This window comes from Gracilinanus agilis, chromosome 3, assembly GCF_016433145.1.
Source record: "Gracilinanus agilis isolate LMUSP501 chromosome 3, AgileGrace, whole genome shotgun sequence".
Lineage (NCBI taxonomy): Eukaryota > Metazoa > Chordata > Mammalia > Didelphimorphia > Didelphidae > Gracilinanus > Gracilinanus agilis.
Genome location: NC_058132.1, coordinates 71,425,095 through 71,446,693, shown reverse-complemented (window position 1 = coordinate 71,446,693; position 21,599 = coordinate 71,425,095). Strand labels below are relative to the sequence as shown.

Below are 21,599 nucleotides of genomic sequence, written 5' to 3'. Positions count from 1 at the left end.
TTTTTTTATCCTTCTTCCTGACCTTTCTTCTTTTCCCTTCCCTGCATTAAAAAAAAGTCTCATTGGCTCTCTTATTTTTTCTTTTCTTTAAAAAAAAACCTATCATATCCATCTGTCTTAGACCTCCCACTATCCCCACTGGAAAAGAAAAAAGTAAAATAAATCCTTCATAACAAATATGCACAAATAAAACAAACTCCAAAAACATATGTCTTATTCTGCAGCCCGAGTCCAACATCTCTATCATTAATTTTCTGATATCTTAGTTGGTTATTGCACTGATCAGAATTCTCAAGTCTTTCAAAGTTATTTTTCTTCATAATGTTGGTATTATATAAATTGTTATTCTGCTTGTACTTACTTTATTCTTCACTAATTCATAGAGGTCCTCCCAGGTTTCTTTGAAACCATCCATTTCATCATTTCCTATCATGCAACAGTATTCCTCTATTTTTTATGTTTATTAAGAAAATAATAATAAAACTGGATCACTACTTACAAAAACCTGCACATGTTCCTGTGCTCTTTCCCCTCTGCTCAGCCTCCCCCAGGATCCAAAGCAAACTAGATGTGGATAGGACGAAGAGTCCCAAATTATTCCTGTTTAAAAGAAACTCTGGGTCCCCAAACCCCTTTTGTGGTGGCACCAAGGCAATGGCTCATCACAGCAACCCCCGCAAATCTTCATAGGATTCTGGATTTTGAATGTATATTCCTGTGTTGCCCAGAAGTAGTGGCATAGGACAGGTTGACCCATGCCTCTAGTCATTAATACTGGCTGAGATCACCATTCAGACAAGAGTGAAATGATGTATATCCCAAATTCCTCCCTCATCTTCTCTCAGTCTCTCCCACCCATCCACCCCCTAAGGAGATAAGGGCCTCAGTTTTTCTCGAGGAGATAGGGTCTATAGGATGTAGAACTTGAGCCTCTGATCCAGGCCAGTTGAAGGGATGAACTTGCCATGGTGCCTAAAGGCCACTGGCCTATGCTCAGGCCACTATGTTCAAAGACATTACCTCAAGGTTGTTACCCAGTTGCAACATCTTGAAATTCTTGAATTTACCAAGACTCCAGAGTGTGGTGGATCAGTCCCAGTAGCCAAATATTAAGCAATATCTGAGAATACAATGCTGGTGATAGGGCCAGAGGGGCAGAGGAAATTAGCCATGTTGGTGCATTCCTTCAAGTCCCAGATCTTGATGAGAATTCATGGTCCCTGTCCTTAAAATGAGTCCTTTACAATGGAACTGAACACAAGTGAGAGTCTACCCCTAAAATCTCATCCATGATCTTGGTGAGCACTTCCCCTGTCTGGATGTCAGGGAAGGTCCAAGACTGATCATTATAAGAGCTCAGGAGGTAATTGTTGTGGCTTGAAGATTGAGGCCAGTCATAGAACCTTCACATTAGAGGTGCTGGAGATTGTCCAAATGTGAATGATGACATCTGAGGAGGCAGAAAACCCTAGATCCTGGAATGGATGGAACACCACGCTGGTGACCTCCTTAGTGCATCCTTTGGGAATGGTCAAGATCTGTTCTAAGCTCATGTCAAAGGGAATAACGTTTTTATCCACCCTTGGGTAAGGATCTTGTTAGTGTCAGAGAAGCAGAGACCCAAGGCAAGGATTCCCAGGATTCTGGCACTGTGTAGTTCCATATATGATGCCACCTGCTAGTCTTTGCTTAACTCCTCTGAATTCACCAGCTCCTCCAGCACTGTCTCCCAGCCCCTGTTGTGTTTTTTTTAATCCTCCATAGCAGGGAGACAGGGGCAGTTCTAGTTGGGATGGCGGAAGGGAGGACAAGAAGATAGTCAGATGGGTGGGGTTTCATATAGGAGAAACTGGGGTGCCTGTGGAGCTAAAGGAACAAGCCTGTCAATTCAAATTCTATGATTTGTTTAACCACATCACACTCTTAATGATTAGAGATTTCTAAAAGCTGCCTTGGGAAGTCATGGGATAATAGAGATGAAAGAGATCCTAGAAGCCTTGAGTCCAAAGCCCTCTTACAGATAGGGACAACAAGTCACAAAGAGGCTCCATGTCTTACCCAGAGACACATAAATGCCTTCTCATTAGAGATCTTTAAGCAGAGGCCAGATGACCACTGGTTGGGGGTGTTGTAAAGGGGTCTATTGATCAGGGGAAGGCTGCAGGAAATTCTGTCATGCCATGTATTTCTCTTGGTGTGGTTAGATATCTTTAAGGCCTTTTCCATTTCTTGGATGTGTGACTCATTCCATCTAATTCTAAAGACACTGGTACTATTCTATTGAAGAAAAAAGGAGGATCAAAGAAGTGATAGGGAGTGAAAACAAGTTGAGAGAAGGCAATGCTAACAATTCTTATTTTGCTCCTGTTTTCTCTAACAAAGAGACCATCTTTTGGACTTTAAAGGACAAAACAAAACAAAAACTAATAAGGAATTGATGCCAAGATAAGTTGGAAGTGCCATAGTCGATAGAATATTGGATTTAGAAACAGGAAGACTCATTTTTCCTGAGTGCAAACCTGACCTCAGACACTTATTAATTGTGTGACTCTGGGCAAGTCACTTAACCCTGTTTGCCTTAGTCTATAAATTGAACTGCAGAAGGAAATGGAAGACCACTCTAGTATCCTTACCAAGAAAATTCCAAATTGGAAATAACTGAAACAAGTAAGCAAGAGGAGTTCATTTAGATGCTTTTTAAGTTCAAATAATGTAGCCCAGATGATCTATATCCAAGGGTCCTGAAAGACCTGAGGGATGTGACACTGATTCATTGTTGGTGTTGTCTTAAAGATCATGGAGAACAGGAGATGTACAATGAGACTGAAGAGGTACAAATGTTGTTCTGTCAAAGAAGGGAAGATAATGGAATCCACAAACTGTATGCAAGCAAATTACTGTCATTTCCTGGCAAGATTCTAAAACATTATGTTAAAGGGATGCTGAGTGAAATTTTAGAAATGCAAACAGTGAACATATAGAGCCAGAACTTGACTTCCCAAGGCAGCTTTTGGAAATCTCTAATCATTAAGAGTGTGGTGTGATTAGGGGGAAGGTGGGTAGCTCAGTGGATTGAGAGCCAGGCTTAGAGATGGGAGGTCCTAGGTTCAAATCTGGCCTCAGACACTTCCCAGCTGGGTGACCCTGGGCAAGTCACTTGACACCCATTGCCTACCCTTACCACTCTTCTGTCTTGGAGCTAATACACAGTATTGACTCCAAGACAGAAGGTAAGGGTTTTTAAAAAAAAGAGTGTGATGTGATTAAATAAATCATAGAAACAAGTCATACAAACTAGTCTCATTTCTTTTTTTTTTCTTTTCCTTTCTTTCCTTTTTTTAACAAAAGATTTCTTCTCAACTCTTAAGATTCTGTGATTAGTGGATGAATAGAATTAGAGCTACTTTTACAAAGGAATTGGACCTTAAGTTTATACTATGAAGAACTAGAATTGCCTAGTTGCTAACTGAGGCAAAGGAAGACTGATAGATAAGGAAAAGCTGCCTGCTCTTGTACTTTAAAGTGATACTTAGCATCATATAGGTCCCTTGCACTAAAGCTGAATGGAGCTCAGAATATGCATTGACCTCCTCACTTTTGATCTGTATATAAATTGGCAAATAAATTGGAATCAGTTGCTCACACCATAAAATGTTCAAGTTATTCTTCAGGCTATGGAAACATGAGAGAACTAACCTGTTCCTATGATATATTTGACAGAGCAAAGGACTGTGAATTACCTTGGTTTTAACTACCATATGTGATCCAATGAACCTTTGGCATATCCATTTTCTCTCTAGCAATAGGTGATTTAAGATTTCTGGGAGACTTTTATTGGTGTTCTTTATCACTGAGTCTTTTCCCTTAAAAGTAGCAAAAATATCATTTTTTGCTTCTGTTTCCCTTTCTGAACTCTTCTTAAAATTTCTTTTGTTGCTATTTTTTTTACATTATAGTAGTCAATTTGTATATTATTTGATTCTTTCTTTTCATTTTGCATAAATGTGTGTATTTTCAAAGACTGGCTCAGTCTTTCTCACTGAAAGGAGAGCCAGTACTGTCACCATTTTTTTTTATGGTCAGCATGTAGTTTTAGTTTCTATTCTTCCATGCTCTTCTTTATGACACCTAAGTCACATTTACTGACTTCCTCTCTTCATCTGCTTCTATGACCTATCATATTCTTGTATATATCACACTCATTAACCCTGTGCTTATTTGTTTTTGCCTTAGCTCTGGTGGAAATGGCAATTTGTTCCAGTTTTCTTCTCTCTAGCTACCTCATCATTTTTCTGTTCCTCCAGCTGCCCACAGTGGGATCAGGTAAGTGTTTCTGCCTACTACCTAGGGCAACTAGGGATCTAATGATTAAGAGATTATCTTTTCCTTTCCTTTCCCTAGGCATAATCTTTCCCTATACCCTTCCCCAATTTACCTTTTTTTTGTCCCATCCCCAAGCTTGTCTTTTTGCTCATTTGTTTTTGTTTTTTAATGCATATATACACTGTTTCTCTGGGTCATGGCACAGGAAAAATTGGCAAGAGGAACTTGGTCTTGCTAGGGACAAAAGCTGAGTTGCGCTGTCCTCTATCCCTCTGGATGGTCCCTGAGTCTATAGAGGTGAAATGGCTACGGACCCAGAAATCCTCATCTGCCCAGGCTGTTCATGTGTATCGGAATGGGCAAGACTTATATGGAGAGCAGATGCCACAATACAAAGGGAGAACAGCCTTGGTGAGAGACAACCAGGAAGACAATTTCATTCTGGAGATTTATAATGTCCAGCTTGAAGACCAAGGACAATACCATTGTCAGATCCAGGCTGGCATTCTGAGCAAAAACGCGACAGTGAAACTGGAGGTTGCAGGTTAGAATGGGGTGTGAGGGAGTGTAGGGTGATACATACTAGGACTTGTCATTAGCCTGGATTACCTTTTATTTTCAGAAATCTTTTCCAGAGATCCCGTCTTTGTTTATGGTAAAGTTCATCGAAGCCCCACCAAATGCCTCAGGGGGAAGCAGCAATCGTTTCTGAGATTTCTGAGTTTGGGTAGGAGTGAAAGGAGAGTGTGTTTTGCTGTTGCTATTACATCTTAAAGACTTCCTGGAGACCCAGAGTTTAAGTCACTTTCCTAGGCAAAAGTAGATTAGTGCAGTGGATGGTACCCTGGACTTGAAGTTAGGAAGATCTTGGTTCAAATTTTAGCTTGGAATCTAAGCCTTAGATAGTAACCGTGTGGCCATGGGCAGGTCATTGTACCACTCTAGTCTTCAGATTTCTCATTGGCAAAATGAGGGGGTTTGAACTAGATATCCTCTGAGGTTCCTTCCAGCTCTAAATCTATGGTTCTATTATTCTTCTGTGGTCACATAGAGTCAGAAATGAGATTTGAACCCAACTTTTCCTAATTCCAATTCTGCTATCCAATATACTATTCAACCTCTTTTATGATCACAGGACTTTTATAGAAGTCCTTTTGGATAATGATAAGTACTATAATAAGTGCAGAGGAATCTTTTAGAAATATCAGTTTGCCACATAGCTTGTTCCCAGATTCCTGCCTCTCAAAACTCTGTCTAATAAGAATACAACCATTCTGGGGTCATCTTGCATCATTCCCTTAATTGAGCAGTCTTAATTCTGGGATCAATGGCCAGAATTCCCTGTAGCAACAAAGATTAAACTGAAACCCAACAGGGGTGGGATCTTATGAGTTCAAATGCTGCCTTAGACTACAGGGAAGGCTGTAAAAAAGGAATAGGGATGTCATACAAGTCTCGTACTTAGTTTATCTTGACTGTAAAAGGAATGGCTATATGGTGATGATGGTAGAGGGGGCAGGAAGGCAGGGTTTTGGGTAAAGAGGAAAATGGAAGGAGATGAATTGCTGGCTCAAGTAGATCTTTCTTTGCCAGCTTTGGGCTTGGATCCTTATATTCATATGAAAAGCTATGAAGCTGGGCAGATTCAGCTGGTATGCAGAACCCTGGGATGGTTTCCAAAGCCTCAGATTCAATGGAGAGATACTCATGGAGAGATACTTCCATCAGAGACCCAATATCTGGAGAAAGAGGGGCTATTCCAAATGGAGGCTTCTATTAGCCTGAGAAATGTATCTCCAGGAAACATGACCTGCTCTATTTGGAATGCTGCTCTCGATCAAGAGAAGAGAACAACTCTATATATAGCAGGTAAACCTTTGATCATATGCGATAATTTTTGTAAAGCACTTTGCAAACCTTAAAACACAATATAAATGTCACCTGTGATGATTACTGCTAAATGTTCTTATCAAATAGGGACACTGAGAACTTGCTTGGATCAGAAGGGATCCTTAATGGGGCATGTTTCCAAAGAAAACCCAAGGCTTTAGTACAGGGATGAGTAATATGAACCCAATCCATGTTGAATGCCACTGAGAAACACTGGAAACAATGGTTAAAGGCACTTGGTCATTGTCCAAGTTTCCTTTATCTTCACTATTTTCTCTGTTTCCCTTTCTCTTATTCTCTAATTTTTGTCTTTTCCTTTTTCTCTCTCTTCTGTTCTTTCTTTGCCTAAGCCTTTGGCCAATGGCACAGATAGATGCTGCTTAATTCCATTTGTAGTTCTCAGGACTAAAGAGGATAGGACCCACACAGTCCCATTCTCACTGGAAGAGAAAGAGCTAGTTGGAGATGATTTTATGGGGAAGAGGAAGATATAATCCTCATGAGAAGATTTTGATTCTTTGGTGACCAAGGAATTCTCTCTCATTTTCCAGAAGGTCATTAGGTTTATAGAATTGTAGGACTAAAAGGACTTTTGAGGAGTCAGTTAGTACATCTTACTGACTGAAGGTAGGTTTACCAAGCCATCTCAGACAGATGAAATTATATCCTGTTTCTAAAATACTTTAGGAGAGTATTTTTTTTAACTTTTTATACATCATAGGCTCCTGTGGCAGTCTGGTGTAGACTAGGGATTCCTCAGAATAGTGTTTCTAAATGCATAAAATAAAATAGAAAAGATTACAAAGGAAATCAATTATACTGAAATATGATTTTCCAAAATTAAAAAAAAATTCAGGGACCCTAGTTTAAAACTTCTGCTTTAGTGAAAGAGATTTCCCTAAATGTTGGTCCATTTAACATTTTGGTCCCTGAGAAGAAACAGATCCTTATAGTAATTAGGCTGAACCGACTCTCCAGAAGGAATTGATACAGAACAAGAAAACACTAGTCTCTATAATGTCTATGGATATATATGGTGCCTCAGCAGCTTATCAGTGCCTTTGTAAATCTTAAAACCTGATATTCTTTTGAGTTAACATTAGAATTATCATTCTTGTCATTATTATTCTCCATTTCTCTCCTCATAACACTGGGGGTTTTCTGTTTCAGCCTTTTCCCATTTGCATGTCGCCCCCTCTACAGTGGGTCTGGTTGTGATTCTACCTATCTTGGGACTCCTCATTGCATTGGGTATTTATATCATATGGAAGCAACGCAGAGCTAGAGGTAAGATGATGAAAAGTGGGAGAAGGCTATGTAGTGGGACGTTCAATGAGATTCTTCCTGGAAAGACCAGCAGAAAGGAAGCAAATCTAAAAAAGGAACATTGGTAGTCAAAGGGATGGGGACTTGTGGGGAAAATATAAGGCTAAAGTAGAAACCGATAAGTCTGGAGTTGTGGCCTTAGGCTATAGTAATAGGACTATGACACCAAAATAGCCCTGAAATAATCTTCTCATTTTTCAATCTCCTGTCCGACCTTAGAAATCCAATCCTATCAATTAAACAAAGAAATATCACATAAAGTGTCCATTTCATTTATCTCTTCTTTCCTTCCTCTAGAGAAGCTTCTTTACCAACAAGTAGTAGAAATAGGTGAGTATTCATGAATCAGGAGCAGTATTTGGTGACCATTTACTGCTGCTTCTCATACTATTTATTGGTAATAAAACCAAGATGGCCAGTTGCTGGGTACAATCTTTCATTACCCTAGTTTGGCTTCTAATAAAGACAAACTCTAAATCTTCCTGAATTTCTTATTCCTCTGTGTTTAGGGCTTGTAATTAATGACTCTGAATAAATGTGATTCTTAATTAATTTGAAAAAGAAGCAGATCTGCTGTAATAGAAAGAAACGTAACAAATTAATCTCACATGTTTCTGTATTTTAGGAGTGTTTTCTGATTTTCTCTACATATGTGCTCAAATCTATCTTTATTCTTGGATTCTGTTTCTTAAAACTATGATATCCATATACCCCAGAATCCCTGGAACTGTCATTACTTCAAGAAATAATGATACTGATGATATTTTTTTTGCTGATACTTCAAAGAACTGTAATTATTGTTTGGGGCAGGTGTTCCATTCTCTGATCCAAATCACAAGATGTGATAGATGAGCTTTTGCTATAGCAAAAAAACAAAAACAAAAACAAACAGGCAAACAAAATCACACACACACACACACACACACACACACACACACACACACACACACACACACACAGAGCTAACCTGAGCATGAGCCTTACTTACCTGAAGATGAGACTTAGTCTGACTGGTCATCAAAGAAGGGATCACTAAATCCATCACTAAGAGGGTACTCAGAACTTTTTCAGCTTAGTAGGACCTGCCAATGTTCGTGCTGCTCTGTTCTTAGAGCTTTTGGGAACCCAGGGTTATTTCCGTTATACGATGAGGCACTAGAGTAGGACTTTTGATACATTCACCCATAAAAAGGCTGAGAATAGCTGAATGGAGTAGAAAATAATCCAATAATATGTTGCTTATAAGAAACACACTTGAAACAAAAGGATTCACATTGGGAGTGAAAATGAGAGGCCAGAACAAAATCCATTATGTTTTACCTGACTAAAAACAATCAGGAATAATGATTAAGGTTTTAGATAAAGTTATATTAAGTATAAATATAATAAAAAGAGATAAGCAAAGAAATTAAATTGTGCTTAAAGGCACCCTAATAATTCAATATCACTACTTAATATATGCATACCAGATGACATAGCACTTAAATACTTAAAGAAAACATTAAGCAAATTGGAGAGAGAAATTGGTAGTAAAATAACAAAAGTAGGAAACCTCAATGTGCCCCTTTAGACCTAGGCAAATCTAACTAAAAGATAATCAAGAAAAAAGTTTGGGACTCAAATAGAACTTTGAAGAAATTGGGAAATTAGAGATGATCAATCTGTGATGAGTACTGCATGAGAATAATAAAAAATTTACCTTCTTTTCAGCTTTACATGTCACCATTACAAAAATTGATCATGTGTTGAAAAATAAAGATCTCATTAAAATAGAGAAAAGCAGAAATTCTAAACATAACACATACTAATTATAATACAATAAAAATTATTTAATAAGTAATAATATATAATACATATTATATAATATATGATAAATAATAATAATAAAATAATAAAATAATTTCATTAAGGGCCCTTGAAAGAATCAAAAGGTAATTAGAAATTAAACATACTTTAAATAAGTTTGCTCAAAGAATAAAAAATATATAGAAAAAATAGAAAATCTTATTTAGAAAATTACAATAATAAGGTAACGTGCCAATAGTTAGGCAATAAAGCTAAAGCAATTCTGAGGGGAAATTTTATATCTCTAAAAGCTTTCATCAAATAAAAAGGAAAAGGAATAAATCAGTGAATTTTAGGAGCGTAACTAAAAACACTTTAACGATAAATCAGAAAACTCCAATTTAGCTATAAAATGGCAATTCCACAATTTAAGAAGAGATTAATAAAATTAAAAGTCCAAAGCTATTGAACCAATAAATAAATCTCAGACTTTGTTTTTTAAAAAATGAATAAAGTAGGTTAGCAAGCAGTATTATTTTTTACAAAGAGAGGATAACCAAATTATTCATATCAAATGTGAAAAAGCAGAATTCACAAAATCACAAAAAGAGGAAATAAATGAAATTATCATAAATTATTTTGCTAACAAAACTGATAATTTAAAGGAAATAGATGAATACTTAAAAAAGTAAACTACCCTGTTTAACAAAAGGAGAAATAGACTAAGTATTCAATATTAGATAAATAAATCAGACAATAAATATATGAACTCCTAAATGAATAAAAAAAATCCAGGACCATATGGATTTGCAAGTAAATTATATGAAACTTTCAAAGAACAATAAATTCCAACATTATACAAACTATTTGCAATAATAGGAATAGAAGACACCTTTCTGATCACTTTCTATGATACAAATATGGTTTTGATGCCTAAGCCAAGGAGCTGGAGTAGCACTCTGGTACAATAAAATAATTAGAGATTTAGAAAGTTATCTTAACAAAACTCTTAAATATCTTAAATCAAGAAATACAGACCAAATTTTTTCTCACAATCACCTACATACAATTACTAATTTACAAAAACTAAAGAATATAATTTTAAATAGATTTCACCATATCAAGTATTCATAAATTTCAATCTCCATGGAAACAAAAAATTTTCAAAATATGAAAAACTAGCAGAGGAGATATAGGATAACTAGAAGGGATACAGGTTAGGGTACCTATTGTCCATTCAGATATTGTATTTGGAAAGAGAGTGCTTTCGGTGAACCTACAGAGGATTAACATACATATTAATACTTGTATCCAATTATAGAAAATAATTATTTTATATCTATATATGTAATAGTTCATAGATACTAAGTAAAACAAAAAATAACAATGGGAGAGTGACTTGTTCCAGCACCATTTCTAGATGAACCCAATAAAAAAAGATGAAGTAACACTTGTAATAATAGTACATTTATATAATTCTATAAGGTTTATAAAGAAAAGAAAATTGAAGTAAATAGAAAAGTAAATATACCTTTTAATGAGGCTTTGTGAAAGAAATATCCTTTGTCAGATTATGTGCCATTATTTTTAGTTTGGGAAACCTAATGGTATCTTTTGCTCTAAGTGAACTAGTTATTGGAATTTTGAATTTAGAAGACTGATAAAGCAGAAAGTAAATTCATCTTATATTCCTACCCTGACATCTCAAAAAATCACTAGGTATTAGGTGATAGCATTTATTTCCTAGAATTGAGAGTTGGAAGGGACTAGAGGAAAAAAGCCTATTAGGTTTGGAGCCAAAAGCCTTGGCTCAGATTCTGGCTCTGCTCTTTAATTCTTTTGTGGTTTTGTACAAATCACTTTACCTCCTTGGACCTCAGTTTCCTTCCCTATAAAGTTAGGGATGGAATGGCTGATCTCTAAGATTCACTCTAACTCCAATTCTTCTGATTCTGGGATCTTCTTGAGTGATGTGAGAGTAGAATTGAGGAAAACTAAATGTAAAAAAATTTTTTCTCTTCTGATGAAGGGGCAAAGGATAATGTTAATAGACAAGAAGCCATCCTGGAGTTGGAAAATTATGATGATGCTAGTTAGGTGAATAAATGAAATACAGAAAGAGATGCTAGTAAAAAGTGAAATGCAAGGAGAGAATGACAGTTTCCAGCAGGTATGATATTGCTGATGTGACATGGTCATACTAAACCATAGGCTTAGCAGTGTTCTTAACCTCTGCATCACAAAGGGATCCATATGATTTAAAGTACAGGCTCTGGGTTCTAGTCCTGGATGGACTAGTAACTCACTTTGTATCCTTGGGAGATCTGTTTTTTGGACCTGTTTCCTCATCAGTAAAATGACAAGGTTGTAGTTGATGATCCCTGAAATTCTTTCCAGCTCCAACAATCTTGGAATAGAATAGAAAGTTTTCAACTCAATCTTCTAAAGAATTATTTTTCCCTGTAGAAATACAACTCTGATGACCATATTGGTCTGAATAAATATCATACTCCTAAAATGAAATCTCTCTGAAAGGAAATAACAAAAGCCTACTATGAATTGACGCAAATGAAAATGAGTTAGTGTTTCACATGCATAAAGACTCCTTAAATCCTTCATACCCTATGGTACTAAAAATGTGAAGAGAAGCCATATATGGAATCACAGAACTACAGAATCTCAGAGTTGGAAGAACCTGCAGGAGTAGTGCATACCTGGACAGGCAACACCCTCAACAAATAATGATCTAGCCTTTGTTTGAAGACCTCAGATAAGAGTGTACTTTCTAGCTCTCAAGGCAGACTGTTCCATTTGAATAACTCTCACAGTACACTTTCCCTTAGCAGTCACCCATAGCTCTTGGTTCTGGCCTTTGCTAAATATGTCTAATTCTTCTATTTAATAACTCTTCAGGTACTCAGATTTTACACATGCCAGTGGAGAAAGGGAGGAGAGAAAATGTGGCCTGTAAACTAATATAGACTACAGAGGAAATAGAGAAAATAAGATTTGCTTAAATCAAACCCACTTTACAACGAATTTGGTCAAAATATACTTATTCCATGTAACAAGATAAACTGTGTAGTTTACATAGAAATATAACCATCAAAGTGACAAGATCGAATCTCATTTCCTTTTCCTTTCCTTCTAGAAAATCTTCTCTCAGACCATGGGAAAGAAAAAGGTAATTATCTGTGACATATGGGGACAAATGGGGGATGGGTAGCTTTTCTTTCCCTATAAGTAAGGAGAATGCATTTCATTGCAATGACCATAGATACTTGATGAATACTAATGAATAAAATGGTTACTGCTAAAGAAATTATGAGATTATGAGACTAGCATGAAAAGATGGAAGGATGGCCATGATTGGAACTTGGCTTTTGGTTACTGACTTCCCACTTATGCTAGTTTTCCCATTTATTTCTAAAAAGAGAATCTATGAATTTTTTACCTAATATAGTCATCTGTCCTCAATATATAAAATTCTAATTTGTTTAACATGGTTTAATTGAGTGCTGAGCTTTGAATCAGAAAGACAGATATGAATCTTGCCTCAGATACTTACTATGTATGTTGCCCTGGAAAAGTAATTTTATCTCTCTGAGCTTCAATTTCCTTTCTATAAAATGGAAATAATAATAATAGCATCCATCTCACTAGGTTGTACTGATGATCAAAGGCCATATTACATATAAAGCATATATATATATATATATCTTAATTATTGTCATCATCATCACCATTAATTTATTGAAATACTTTGATGAATTCCTGATCACTTTGATGTAGATATTCCCACCTTCAATGCTGATTGCCACACCTATGAGCCTTCTTATCATGTGTGAGTCTTGTTGACATCTTCCATAAATTCTAACCTTAGAGGATTTGGAGGAAGTTAGGTGATGTAGTAGATAGAATAGTTGCCTTGAAGTCAGGAAAATTTGAGTTCAAATCCTGTCTCAGATACTTACTAACTGGGTGACCCTGGCAAGTCATTTAACTTTTCAGTCTCAGTTTCTTCATCTGTCAAATGGAGATAATAATAGCACCTACCTCCCGTGGTGGAGATACAAAAAGATTACTATTTAGAAAGTACTTTGCAAATCTTAAAGCCATTGCTAGAGGCCTTCATCTGAGTCTTTTACTATTTCTGTAGTACTAGAGGAATCCATTTATTATCATTCTCTCTTGTGTCATTATTAGGTCACTTCTTTGATGATGGACTTGACACCACTTCATGTATTGGTCGCTGGTGGTAATGCACTTCAATCTACAGTGATACCCACCATGTGTCTTTAAATTCTTTGTAAAAAGTGGCATTCCATGATTTGCAGTCATATAAGAGCGCCAGTAGAAAATTGGTATTTTAAAAATGGATTTTTATGTTGGGTAGCAACATGAGCTCATTAAAAGTCTGGTAGTTTCCAAAATAAGCTAGTCTGTTGTTTTCTTCCACTTTGATCCTGAACCCAACTCATTGCTTAACTTCTGTTATGGCTCATGCCAAACATGTTGTAGATTTGCTTCCCCTTCATTGCTTTTCACCATTTTGAAGGAGAGAGGGGATGTGCATTTATATAGCACCTACTATGTGCCAGGCACTGTGCTAAAAAGCTTTTACAATATTGTCTCATTTGCTCCTCACAACAAGCCTGTGAGGTAGGTGCTGTTATTATTCCTTTTTGTTAGTTGAGGAAACTGGCAGACAGAGGTTTAGGGATTTGCCCAGAGTCATGGAACTAGTAAGTGCCTGATCCTGGGTTCCACACTCAGCACTTCATGCCTGCCAGCCAGTTGTTCTTTATGCAAAATAACACACACATACAGACAGCCAACCAAAATGAAACAGAACAGAAAAAAAATTAAAGATTTGAAGAAATAAGATTGCTTTTCAGCCTTTTGGCTAAGATCAAGTATAGAAGAACTAAGAAAGGCCTCCTAAAAAAGATTATCAGTAAAATGAGTATAAAATAATATAATTCCACAATTCTGATGTTTGGGAGACACTACTTAATAAAGTATTGACAAGAAACTCTCTCTTGGCCTTTCAGTAGGAAATTCGATTTAAACACTACAGGATTCTTTGGGGGGATTGGGGCTAGTTATGTAACGACCCATTCTGGGATGGGCTTCCTGTCTCTGGGAGTCCTGACATTTATATCAGAGAAAAAGTAATGTTATTCACCAGTGTTGGCTTGTTTGTTTGTTTTTTTCCCCTAGGGAGACTTCATAAAGGACTCAGTAAGTTTTGCTCTTTTCCTAAATGGTGGCACATATTATTTTTTTTACCAATAAGGCTTCTTAGAAAATTCATATGTCTAGGGTTCAGTTCCTTAGGGGCAGAAGGGGTGAAATTCTGTTTATGGGAATAAAGATTTCCTGGGTTTCAAAATTCCTTCTTTCCTCTATAACTATTTATAGAATCCTAGATTGTCAGATCTAGAAAGACTTTAGAGTTCCTCTAGAGACCTAAGAGTTCTCAACCTCTTCTCTATCATAGGCCCCTTTGGTAGTCTGGGGAAGTCTCTTTTTCTTAGAATTATGTTTTTAAATGCAAAAAATAAAATGCATAGGATTATAAAGGAAAACAATTGTGCTGAAATCAAAATGTAGAATTTTACCATCCAAATTCACAGATCCCTGAAATCCATGATTACGAACATAGTCCATGATCTAGATCTAGAAAAACCTATTTTTTTAATCTCACAAATGAGAAACTTTTAAAAATATTTTTCCATGGTTGTTACATGATTCATGTTCTTTTCTTCCCCCTCAAACCCTACCCCCCTCCACTCTCCCCATAGCCAATGAGCAATTCCACTGGGCTTTACATGTATCATTGATCAAGACCTATTTCCACATTATTGGTAGTTGCACTGAGAAACTTCTAATCATGAACTAAATTGGATCTGTGTCCTGGGTCCATACCACAAAACCCTCTCTTAGGTGAAACGACTGCAGAAGAAGGCCCTATTGATCCCTTGGCAACCAAACTCCTCAAATATGATCCCAAACTGTCCTGCCCCAAGAGCGAATTCCACTGTATGGCAAAGAATGCTAGTTACCCGGCAGCACATTATTTAGGGGATTTTGGAATGGGAGTGAAAGTTAGCTAGACTGGATTCTCTGGAGTAAAAGCACCTGTTCTGATTTCTCAAACCTTTTCTATTTTAGAGAAACATCGGGCTGAGCTCAGTAAGTCCTACTTTTCCTTAATACTTTTAGTTCCAGCATATCCCCTATGGAACCTATATTTATTTCCAGGTATTAGTTCCTCATCTCCCTATTTGCTCTGTTACAGAACTGAAAAGAACTGCAGCGAATGCAGGTGAGATGCCATTCCCAATGTCTCTCCCTTGCCTCCTCTGGGAGTTTTCTGCCTATCTAGAGTCCTTCCCTGGAAAGCTAACCACTGTCTTCCTTGTATCCCCTTTGCAGGCTGGAGGAGAGCCAAACTACACCCGGGTAAGTGATGCTGATCTCTATAAATGCCCATTTTCCTCCAGCCTCTTAAAAAACCCCTTTCTTGCCCTCTTCCTTCAGCACACCAGAGACAAAGGTAGCATTTCCTCCTAGAGTAGGGCAGTTTTACAAAGGAATCTCTCAGCATATTTCTTCCCTTCCCAGTGTCTTTGCAAAAGTTGTCTTGGCAGAGTCAACAATAAATAGCATTTCTTTGCTGGGACCAGTCCCACGAGAGGGGCCAATGCCAACTTGTTTTAGTCCTGGAGATATTTCGTAAGGCTGCCCCGAAGCCTCCTCAGATCGTCTCAGTGTGTGCCCTCACCTTGCTCTCTCCACAGTGGATGTGACTTTGGATCCAGAGACAGCTCATCCCAAACTCCTCCTCTCGGAGGATCTGAGAAGCGTGAGGCTGGGGGACAAACGGCAGGACGTTCCCGACAGCCCCAACAGATTTGACTTTGTGGTCAGTGTTCTGGGGTCTCCGTGCTTTACCTCTGGCTGCCATTACTGGGAAGTGTGCGTAGCAGACAAGACCAAGTGGATCCTTGGGGTCTGCAGCGAGGCGGTGAGCAGGAAGGGGAAGATCACAGCATCCCCTTCCAACGGCCACTGGCTGTTGCGGCAGAGTCGGCTGAATGAGTATGAAGCTCTCACATCCCCGCAGACTTCCTTCCGCCTCAAAGAAAGCCCTCGCAGGGTGGGGATTTTCCTGGACTATGAAGCTGGATTTGTCTCCTTTTTCAATGCCACCAACAAATCCCACATCTACACATTCACCCATGCCTTCTCCGGCCCGCTGCGGCCTTTCTTTGAGCCTTGCCTACAGGACGAAGGGAAAAACGTGGCTCCTTTAATTATTTGTTCAGAATCACAGAGCTCCGAGGAATTCCTGTACTCGAACCTTTCTCCCGAGACGCCCAAAGACGAGAAGCAGATTTCAGGCATTGGTAATGGGAGCATACCCGCGAAGTCAAAGCAGGCACCAAACCTTTACCCCCTCCAGGATATTATTTCCTCCTGGCCCTCCGATGTTGCCCCAGCCCTTCAGGGACTCCGGGCCCCATCCTTCTAGTGAGCTGGCTGTCTCCTGATTGTGCCCCTACTCCCACTTCAGGCCGGCCCCAGCATCCCAAGTTTGTCAGATGAGGAAACTGAGGCTCAGAGACTGTGACTTGTCCAAGGTCATATAGCTACAGAGTATCAAACAGGGTTTGGACCTCGGTCTTCCTGACTCCGATCTCTATGCCAGTGACCCACCTTGAAGCATACTTAGTCCTGCTACAAAGGAGAAGCACTTTCCCCTAGGAGAAGACTTTTAAACAATAGGATTAACTAAACCTCAGGACCCAGATGTGAATAGCTGAGGAAAAGCTGGCAGATAGACCAGCCTGGCATGTGTACTTGAATATAGAGCCATCCTGGAGTAAAAACTTGGGCTCAGCAAGAATGCCAAGAGGCAAAGTCAAGAACTGTGGCCTCCTTGCAAACTGGGGTGTAATAATTATAAAAAATAGAGACTGAGATTAAAAGGAGAAGTAATATTTTAATTATGGCCGTGTTGGTAAAATAAAAACGTCCACAGGAAGTTTGCCATATATCTAAATATTTAAAGGCTGTGAGTGACTGACTACGGGCAGGAGGAGCCCTTTTACACAGAAAGGACAAGTCTGAAGGGAGACTGACTTTGTGCGGCTTGTGGAGACTGGACCTATGCAGAGACTCGTTTAACATGTGGGATAAGCCTGTTCAAACTATCCATGTGCCACTTGCAGGAAGAGCCCTACACAGCTCTGAACTCCCATCCAAAATAACTTAGATGGCCATGTCAGTGTTAAAGCTGAACTGTTTTTGTCCTCTTTGAACATTAAAATTGGTATTGTTTGGCATCTCGCTTTTTCTTCCCTTTCTCTTTTTAGATTGGGAAGTCAGGAGGGAAGACGGGGCCAAGGGGGAACTATGTTAGAGAATTTGTTTTTTCCAAAGCTGAAACTGCCTTTACGACAAGTTCGACTATTCACGTAACTGTCTCATTTTTTTATTTTGTATTCTTAGTGTCAGATTCACATAAAGTTGTAAAACTTTAATTCATGGAAGGTTTTATTTCTCCCTCACCCACATATTCATTCTCCTCACATTCTTTCTTGACCTGGTAAAGCTTTCCCAATATGAGTATAAATGGCTGACAATCATTTGAACAATAAAAATAAACAAAAAAGAGGATTTAATTTCTGAATCTCATGCTAAGAATGCTATTTCAAATCCGTTTAAATGTTATGAGATTATTTGTGAAAAAATAAAAAACATCTCTCTCCCCTAAACCTTTTTAGTCTTGTCCTGTTTATCCTAATTCATCCAATGAAAATCCCTACTTGTTGGGCAAGTAACTGAGTGTAGTCACTGGTTTGGTTGTCCAGATCTTTGGGTTTTAGGTTTGGCTCTGGCTCTGTCTAGGTATATAAATCTGGATAAATCTCTAGGATTTATTTAAATTTTTTAAAAATAAATTTAAATTTCTTTATTTAAAGTGTGCTGCCTTAGTTTTTATTTCTGTGAAATAAAGGAATGGGACTAGATCTCTAAGGTCTATTCTAGCTCTAAATCCTATTTCAAAAGAAATATTTAAAAAAAATTTCTTGAAGTATTGAAGCAAGTAGCTGATATACCATATATTTGGAATGAAAAATAATAGAAAATAAGAGAAAAATGAAATTGCATGAGTTTTTGTAATTGAAAGATAGTGGTTGAAGAAAAAATATGTTTAATTAGAGAAAGATGGATATAGCTATGGACTTTTAAAAATTTATTTTTATCATCATGCAAAACACACTTCCACATTGGTCCTTGTTGTAAAAGCCCACTTGTAGAAAGCCAAAACCCCAAAATAAAACCATAAATACACTGATGTGAAAAACAGCATTCTTTGATTCACATCCGACTCCAACAGTTCTTTCTCTGGAGGTGGATAGCGTTCCCTATCATAAGTCTTTCAGGATTATCCCAGATCATTGCATTGCTGAGAGTAAACAAGTTTTCACAATTGATCATCACATAGTTTTGTTGTTACTGTGTACATTGTTCTTCCAGTTCTGCTTGATGTGTTGCTTAGTTCAGCTGAATTCATTTTTCCCCCTTCCTTTTTATCCTTGATCATCACATCGCTCATCATGATGCCATTGGTCTTTTGGACAACAATGTAAGGGATAGCTCTCTGGGGAGGAAGAGGCAGAAGGGATATATCTAGAAATGAAAGTGATAGAAAAGCAAAATATATCAATCAAACTTTTATTTTTATTAGCATGTACTTCCATATTGGTCATTGTTGTAACTGCACACTCATTGAAAACCCAAACCTCAGAATAAAGTCGTAAATACACCAATGTGAAAGGTAATCTGCTTTGATCTGCATCTATCTGACTCCAACAGTTCTTTCTCCGGAGGTGGCTAGCATTCCCCATCATAAGTCTTTTAGGATTATCTGGGGTCATGGCATTACTGAGAGCAGCTAACTTTTCACAGTTGATCATTATGCAATATCTCTATACACAGTGTTCCCCTGGTTCTGCTTTTTTCTCTCTGCATCAGGTCATGCAGATCTTTCCAGCTTTTTCTGAAATCATCCTGTTCATCATTTCTTATAGCACAATAGTATTCTGTCACCAATAGGTACCACAATTTGTTCAGCCATTCCCCAATTGATGAAGATCTCAATAATTTCCAGTTCTTTGCCATTACAAAAAGAGCTGCTATAAATATTTTTGGACAAGTAGATCCTTTCCCCTTTTTTAAAATTATCTCTTTGGGATAAAGACCCAGTAGTGGTATTTTGGGATCAAAAGGTATGCACAGTTTTATAACCCTTTGGGTATAGTTCCAAATTGCCCTCCAGAATGGTTGGATCAGTTCACAACTCCACCAACAATGTATTAGTGTCCCAATTTTGCCACATTCCCTCCAACATTTATCATTTTCCTTTACTATTGTGTTGATAGAATTTGATCCCTAGGACTATGACTATCTTTTCCAGCATCCCATTTGCATATTTATGCTAACGTACTAATATAGGGAAGATATAAGTTTTGTGTAATTCTGCCCTCTTTCTCTTTTCCCTGGGAAGGTGGTTGTGGAGGCTGGGTGAGAGTCAGGTAGAAGAATTTTACCCATGTGTTTTTTACTTAGGCTTTCTAATTTTGTTCTTTTATTTCTTCTACTTCAAGCGATTATTAATAAACTTCATAAAATATAATACTTGGAGTTATTGGACATTAATTTAAATTTTACACTGTCATAATGACCAATCTTATAATTGTTTAAATTTGCATTTCTCTACTCAAGAGTGATTTATAACATTTTTCATGTGATTATGGATGGCTTTGATTTCTTCATCTGAGAACTGCTTGTTCATATCTTTTAATCCCTTTTCAATTGAGGAATGGCTTATATTCTTGTAAATTTGACTTTATTCCTTATAAATTCCTTATAAATTCCTTATAAAGAGACAGAGAGAATAATTAGGCCTTGATCAGAGAAATTTGTTATAATTTTTCCCCCAGTTTGTTATTTCCCTTCTAATCTTAATTATATTAGTTTTGTTTGTACAAAAGCTTTTTAATTTAATATAATGGCTATAGACTTTTGAGGAGATAAGGAACAGAGATCCAGTGTTCTAAGTTTAGGTCCTAGGATCTTTTTTAGTCCATCTTTCATTTAACAGAGGAAGAAACTGAGGTGAAGTTATTTGTCCATATTCACATGGGTAGTAAACATCAGAGAGGAGATCTGTACCCAAGTCCTTTGACTCTGAAACCAAAGTGCTTTTTCCATTGTACCACAATGATTTGGTGTTCTTAGGGACTGCTTATATCTTGTGTCTATTGATGATTCTAAAGCAAGTGTTGCAGAAGGACTTGGGTTGTGTTCTTTTAAGTCAGTTTCTTAAATTTGGGGAAAGACCTCAAATTTCATATTTAGGGAATCTGTTGTCCTTGCATCTAATGAGAGACAGAGAGAGAAAGAAGGGGAAGTGAGATGGAGAAAAGCCAAGAAAATAATTAAGTCATGGCTGGTTTAGGCACTTTCCTTAAAATTGAGTTTCTGGGAGGACTCAACCAATCAGAGGAAGGGACTACAGGGGCAGAATGTACTTCTACTATGAAAATGCCAATGACAGAGTAGACTTCCAGGATGAGAAAACTTCTCTGGCATGGTAGAGAAAGACAGATCAGAGAGTGGGAGGATATAAAAATAAGGATTGAGGTTTATAGAGGAAAAATAATGAGGAAGGCATAGCCGCAAATTAAATAAACACCTTAGTGAATTATAGTTTACAACCACATGTGAATCTGACACTGAGAACACAAAATCAGAAATGAAACAGTTGCAGGAACATTCAGTTCAGAACTGAAGGCAATTCAGGCTTTGGAAAAACAAACTTCTTGATCTTGAAGGAAGGATTAAAAGGAAAAAAGGGGAAAAAAGTACTAGGATCTACAAAAGTGTCCCTCAGTTGGGGAACAGCAGGAAAAACATAGCATCTAGATATAATCAGATAGTATGTTGTGATAAATGATGAGAATATTTCAGAGAATCTTGAGTGGTAGCAAATGATACAGAATGAAGTAAGCAGAACAAAGACAACAGTTCATGTAAGAATAACAATATCATAAAGACAAAGTTTAAAAAGGCGCTAGAACTCTGAGCAATATAATGATCAATTATATCTCCAGAGGATTTACACTGAAATAAGTTCCCCACCTCTGGACAGAGAAATGATTGACTCAGGGATGTAGAATGACACATACATTTTTGGA

The 21,599-nt window shown here is 37.5% G+C and overlaps 1 protein-coding gene and 1 pseudogene across 1 annotated transcript; one reads left to right on the top strand and one right to left on the bottom strand.

The window, feature by feature from the left end:
• Positions 1 to 908: 908 nt before the first annotated feature.
• On the bottom strand, positions 909 to 2,051 carry LOC123241046 (annotated as a pseudogene).
• A 2,193-nt stretch (positions 2,052 to 4,244) lies between these two features.
• On the top strand, positions 4,245 to 16,864 carry LOC123243212 (erythroblast membrane associated protein (Scianna blood group)). The gene is made up of 11 exons (XM_044671411.1): positions 4,245 to 4,323; positions 4,529 to 4,867; positions 5,917 to 6,192; positions 7,384 to 7,500; positions 7,837 to 7,869; positions 12,476 to 12,508; positions 14,548 to 14,568; positions 15,502 to 15,522; positions 15,629 to 15,655; positions 15,766 to 15,792; positions 16,131 to 16,864. Exons 1-11 carry the CDS (start codon positions 4,245 to 4,247, stop codon positions 16,862 to 16,864), a joined length of 1,707 nt encoding a protein of 568 aa, XP_044527346.1.
• The last annotated feature ends 4,735 nt before the right edge of the window (positions 16,865 to 21,599 follow it).